This window comes from Pygoscelis adeliae, unplaced genomic scaffold (genome assembly GCF_000699105.1).
Source record: "Pygoscelis adeliae isolate BGI_AS28 unplaced genomic scaffold, ASM69910v1 Scaffold111, whole genome shotgun sequence".
In the NCBI taxonomy this organism is placed as follows: Eukaryota; Metazoa; Chordata; class Aves; order Sphenisciformes; family Spheniscidae; genus Pygoscelis; species Pygoscelis adeliae.
The window spans coordinates 3921815-3928396 of NW_008824542.1; the positions used below are offsets into that span (position 1 = coordinate 3921815).

General features: G+C 34.9%; 1 protein-coding gene across 2 annotated transcripts in view; it reads left to right on the forward strand.

Annotated features, from left to right (window-relative positions):
- Positions 1 to 6582, forward strand: part of CSMD3 (CUB and Sushi multiple domains 3) — an 803119-nt gene that overhangs the window by 486854 nt on the left and 309683 nt on the right. For both annotated transcript variants that reach the window (XM_009321682.1, XM_009321683.1), the window contains one exon: positions 234 to 350. In XM_009321682.1, coding sequence (XP_009319957.1) covers positions 234 to 350 — 117 coding nt within the window. The remainder of the gene's footprint in view (positions 1 to 233; positions 351 to 6582) is intronic.

Consider the following 6582-nt stretch of genomic DNA (forward strand, 5'->3'; position numbering starts at 1 on the left):
AAACAGCTAAGGAAACTCGCCTTTCATTTTCTTAGTACCTATTATCATTGATTACATTTATTTTCATATTGTGTAAAAATGGGCTGTAGTTATATGTGGAATTGCTGAATCATTTGACCAATTATTTTTAAGTCAGTTTAAAGCCAGAAGTTTTTAAAAAAATGTTTTCTTATATTTTCTCTCCTTTATAAGTTTTATATTAATTATTTTATTTTTTTTTTTGTTATTTCTAGCTTTATGTGGTGGAGATGTTAGAGGACCTAGTGGAACAATTTTATCCCCTGGTTATCCTGATCTATATCCAAATTCACTGAATTGTACATGGACTGTGGATGTTACCCATGGAAAAGGTAAATAAATCCTTTTCTTTTTTTCCACCTATTTTTTTTAATATATAAGTCCAGTATTCTTTGCTACACATGTACATCTAGGTTAGCAGCAATGAACTAGGAATTGTGTTGTTGTCTTTTGTTTTTGTTGATTTTTATTGTAGTAATCCCTAGAATTCCAGATGTGGACTAGACCCTAATGCTTTCCACAGAACAGAAAGTCCCTAAAAGTTTATAGTCCAAGTAACAGATAGTTGGATGTGTGCACATTAATTTGTACAGGTGAAAGAGCATGAATGCTTTTTCTGTGTTGAGGAGGAAATGCCTTATCTTAGAGAGAGATTAGCTGGAAGTAGTCATTGATATTTAGACTTGGTATCAACAGAAGAATCTGAAGTGAAGACTTAAGTGAAGATGTTATTCATATTATAGCATAAAAAAAGGAATGAAGTTAATGAGACAGGAGTTGTTTAAAAGATTGCTCATTATGTTAAAGTTTACATTATGACTAGCTGTCGACAAGGAAACGTCAGAAAGAAAAGTCTTATTATTTTTAGGAAAAGAAACTGTTTCAGCTTACCGAGACACATTTTCAGGGTGGCAGCATATAAATGGCTGTTTAATATGCATTTATGGATTGAATAAATAATATAGTTTAGCAATAAATGTCGAGGGAAAAAATAATAAATAATGAAACCCAATAAGAGAACACTTAGAGAGGTAAGAAAGAAGTCTATAATGACTGATCACAGAAGCCGAGGGAGAGGAGACTTTTAAGAAAAGGATGGTTCCTTGTTGAAGGCAGATTTCAGGGAAAAGATGTAATACTGGTTTTAACTTTTCTCTGAGAAATGATCTTAGTAAGAGTTATTTCAAAGAAATATGAGACACACGGGAGAGGTTAGAAAATCTTTAGGACACAAATGGAAATTGGGAATTCCAGGTAAGAAAATTTCCTTGAAATAGTGTGTCCTACTTGCTTTCAGGTGAAAGGTTTTGGGACTAGATGAGAAGAGATGGGTCAAACTTCTATATTTTTGTTAGTACTTTTTTTTAAATATGGGAGTGACTGCATAGTACTTTTGTACAATGAATGGAAAGAGCTAGAGAAGCATAAGAATTTAACGTTAAGGGAAGGAGACAACTAGAGATAGGTGTTATAAGAGAGATTGAATATAAATAGGGTGAGGTGATAAGAACACAAAAAGGAGAATTACATCTGTAACACTGGAAAGAATACAGAAAAAGGAACAAAAGGGAAAAGAAGGAAGTCAAGTTCCATTCTGAATTTCATCAATTTTCTCTGTGAGGGCATGAAAAATGTCAGAAAGTATACTGATGATGTATTTCTCTAAGAAAGAGTTATTGATAACATAAAAATAAGACTTCCCTCACAGAGAATTGTGCTGATCTGTGATCCCCTTGTTCTATTTTGTACAAATAGTACGATAGTTCCTCATCAAGATGTTAAATCATTCTGACTGGATGTCCCATTTAAAACTCCTTAAAATGTTAAAGTGGCAAAGTGTATCTCTCAAAATTATTGCTCCAGCTATTCCACAGTCTCTTTTGACCACCAAATGATGCCATTGTGTCAATTTAATTTGCTTGTAAGTACCCACAGTGAAAAAGCATTCTGAAATTACTGAGCCTACATCGGATGCTACATTTGCCCTTGTTACCTCTAGGTATGATACATGGCTTTTAGAGTTGCAGGAAAATAGGGTACTGTGGATCTTTTGCAAAGGAGAAAGGATGTGGGAAGAATATAACTGTTCTGGATAAGCAAGAAAGACTGATAGTGTAAGAAAACGGTTAGCCCTGTAGTCATTTAGTTTGCACCCTATCTGAAAAGCCATTGGATAACCAGCCCAAGCTTTATAATCTGGGCATTGAAGAGAAGTAGCAGAGATGGATAAGAGTTTAGCTTCATGGAGTAATACATAACTGAAAATTATGTAAACTCTACAGTAAACATGAGCCCCGATTAAGCCATATTTTTCAGGATTCTTGAAAGACATTTTATTAACACTTCCATTTTTCTTAAATTAAAAATGGCATTATGGAGGAAAGTCCTTGGAAAAAAATTTTTTTTTTTAGAAAATTAAGTAAGTTTTTTGTGATTTATCTTTTTTCTTGAACCCTCAGCTAAAGAAGTATTTAAAAGTTGGGTTAAATAAAAGCTGAAATTCTCAATGTGATTACATTTTATGTGAGGCTATAGAAAAAAACACTATATATAATGAAACTCCTGAGAAAACAAATATACAAAAATAATACGTACAAAAAAAAGAGTAATAGTATAAACATACAAATTTATAAGCACATATACACTGATACTTATACACACACACACACACATATATCAATACAAGCACATTCTTGTTTGTGTCAATAAATTTTATATTATCTTATGGAAATGTTATTAAGGAAAAACATATTATTAAATATAAATGCTATGTTGTAATTTGACTTGGGCATTTTGATTCATGCTGCTCAAAGATCTGCTGGAAACAATTGAAGAGTGAGGATTTTTTGTGAGTAGGAAATAGGAAATATTGTATGAACTTCTCATATTTTGTTCTTGTTGGCAAAAAAATATTAATACTTCAAGTTTTTCCTGTAGTACTGTATGAGGAAGATGATAGCTCTCCTTTTATGACAATAAGTTGCAGGCTTACTTAATTTAATTTTAAACTTCTAACAGTAAAGTTCTATGTCTGAGTAAGCTAGTCCATTAGGCCAGTTCTGTATTTAACGGACAAACGAATATATCTTCAGGATATGAGTCATCTCACCCTGAAAAAGTATCTAAAGTAGATGGAATGAACCATCTTCTGAAGGTGTCTATTTATCTCTATCATTTAATGTCCAGGGTGTTTATATATAGTCCCCAGATAAATTGTCTAAGGGGAGACTGAGTGACTAAGTTTTAGATAGTTACTATTTGGGAAAATTAATCCCATGCACATAAATATGTTATTTTAAAGTAAGGGAGAAAAACTTTGTTCTGGAACTCTCATTTTCTGCTTTATTTCATGTCTAATATAATTCCAGCTTAAGAATCTCAAGGAGTATCTTTTACTGGCCATTAACTAGTGATATGATTTTTAAAAAATAATTAATGTTTTCTTTAGCCTTTTTTTTTTTTTTTTGACAAAATTTATTACTTTAATGTCAGACTGCTAAGAAAATGTGTATAACTTGAAGCTCCATAATGCTGTGGCATACTTATTTAAACACACATCTTTATGTTGCAACTTCATGCTGCTATTATGTAATAGCAGGCAATTAAATGCATATGTTTAGTTAAGAATTGTATTTTACATCTGGATATGTTGCATTGCTAAGAAAAAAGAATTTCTGTGTTTGTGTATACTGTCTTAAATAACATAATCTGCAATATAAATATTTATATTTTAATTTTACTGTTCAAATGTATCTAAATTTCTAGACTTCTGGTATGATTTTTCATTTTTGTTCATGTGGACCAGCATTACGGTTCTTGAATGTCCATTAAAACTTGACATATTTTTTATTTTTTTTTTAGATTTGTTAACTATGGAATGGAACATGTACTTTAAACATAGTTAATATGTCTAGTAATTGGTATTATTTATGAAGAGGAAAGGAAGCATCGATCATGACAATAATTATTGTATTTTGTCTGTGGTTAGCATCCAATTCAATTTATGGTGAAGTGAAATTTGTGGAGTATCAATGGTGTATTTTAAACCATTTACTAATAGAATAATTAATTTACCCATCCCCCAACAGTCTGGATTGTAATATTGAGAAATGACACTAGAGTGGTATGTCTTCCTGTCTTCATTTCAGATTTTAAATATTCCCCTTATAAAGAAAGGGGCATGTAAGGCAGAATGAGAAGGAAGCTACCTGAACATATCTTTGAAAATTCTTCTCTGGAGAAGACACAATCTGTCACACAACATATATTAATGTGATTAGAATATTTTCTGAAGAAAACTAAATTGTGCAGCTACTGCTGGGATATACCTTGGGGTTTTGCTTAGAAATGTCATGGCAATCTGGAAAATTGATTGAAACATTCCCTTGACTTAAACCTTGAATTTGGTGTTTGAACAATACTCAGTGAAGCTCAGATGTGATTCACAGGAATTCCATTATTTTGGGTTATTACCATAAAATTTTCTCTGGCATTTCTGATTTTGTTGTTGCAGTATTCATGCATGCATAACAAGGGCCAAAATTATTTCGGAGTCCAGTAAATACAGCAAACATGGCCTGAATTTCAGCCTCATTCTGTATATATCACATTTTTATCTTAAGAGCTCCCTTTTCATGTCAGATCACCACTGTCTCCTATGTAAAACTATGATAAAAAAATTAAACCATTTAAGAGTCTATCAGTCCCAAAGCTAAATTTATATGCATCAAAAGATATGTTACCTAACCCTGATTTCAAAATTCAATGTGTGATTTTTGCCAATTTATTGTACACAGTCTAGGAGAATAAATAGGCTGCTCAAAACAGATGAATGGCTTTGCTCATGTAATTATTAAATTAAGAATTTTTAAAATCCAAAATAGATTCCTTGGATTATCTAGCTTTATCCTATGAATAAAACACAACCCCATCCTGTAATTTCTATATCAGTGCTACTAAGTAAGGGTGTGTTTATCTGGATCTGCAAGTTACAGCAAGTCGGGAGGGTGGGGTGTGTGGAGCTATAAGAAAAGGAGATGTCTACTTGAAAAGGCTGAATAGTTCTCCAGTCTCTTTAAAGGGAAGCACAATCTAGTGATCTCTAAGATCCAAGGGATTTCTCTTGTTGCTCCCATTTGTATGTCCAGCTGATGGCAAGACTAAGCATGTATTCCGAAGATGCCAATATGTACATACACATATACGGTTGGTCACACAGACTAACATGGACAGAGACAAGTGTCTTTACTGGCACACACAGAAACACCAACAGCACTGAAACAGACATGAACACCACAGGCAGCCAAATCCTATTTCTCTGGTTTTGCTGATGGGAACGGGAGTTTGCTAGGAGTGACACAGACTCACACACGCACATGCACGTGCTCCCATAACCTTCCAGGTCCTGGCCCAGGAGTTGGTCCCCAGATCCCACTCCCTCCAGGTGCTGCCCCCCCTGTGACCAATGGCCCTTTTTCCAGTTGTTTGCCTCTGACCTCCTCCTGCTCACCAGGCAGTCCATACTAATGTTCACTAATGGTCACACATGTGCTCACACTCTGGACAGAGGACACACACACTAAATAGTCAGGAACAGAGTTTAAAAAGAATGGAGGACAGGCTGTGGTGGTTAGGTGCAGGGATTAGTAAGAGAGGCTTAATCCTCTCCATTTTCCCACACTTTTTTCTCCCTTATCCACCATGATCCCTCCCCTTACCTGCCTCTAGCCCTAAACATCCCACAAAAAGTTTTGTACTCTCCAAATACCATTTAAGAATCTTATATTAAGTTTTACATAGTGTCACAAATTCCCTCAAATACTCCACAGTAAATTTCTAATTTCCATGAGACCCCACGTAATCTTCATTCCCCCATTCTAATCAGTTTACTAAGCGCTGGTTGAACTGCTACAATATTACAGTGATACACTCAATGGCCCATCAGTCAGAAACTTAAGAGTTCTGGTCTTTGTTAGTGTCTCCACTAAATCCTACTCATTAAAGCTTGTGTATGTGTGTATATGATTTATTACTTCCCTCATTTCTTGTCTTTGCTTTCTATACTGAAAGGTCCCTGACTAGCTATCCTCATAAACCAGGTGTCCTTACATTCCAGATACCCTTACAAGCTGTATTTACTAGGTGTGATTGAGTTGCATTCACATAAATGTCTAATGCCATTTGAGACAACCTCAGGGATCCAATGTGTTGTAAAAAAAACTACAGGAGAATTGTACTGAGAGCTTCTAAAGCTGTGCGTGAAGTCTAGAAAACATAACTTCCTACACCTAAAGGGGTGTCTTGGGTCTGGCTGAGATGGAGTTAACTTTCCCCATAGCAGCCTTCATAGTGCTGTGCTTTGTATTGGTAGCTGGAAAGGCGTTGATAACACACCAATGTTTTGGCTACTGCTGAGCAGTGCTTGCACAGCATTTCCCCCCTCACCAGTAGGCTGGGGGTTGGCAAGATCTTGGGAGGGGACATAGCCAGGACAGCTGACCCAAACTGACCAAAAGGATATTCCATACCATACGACATCTGCTCAGCAAGATAAGAGAAAGGAGG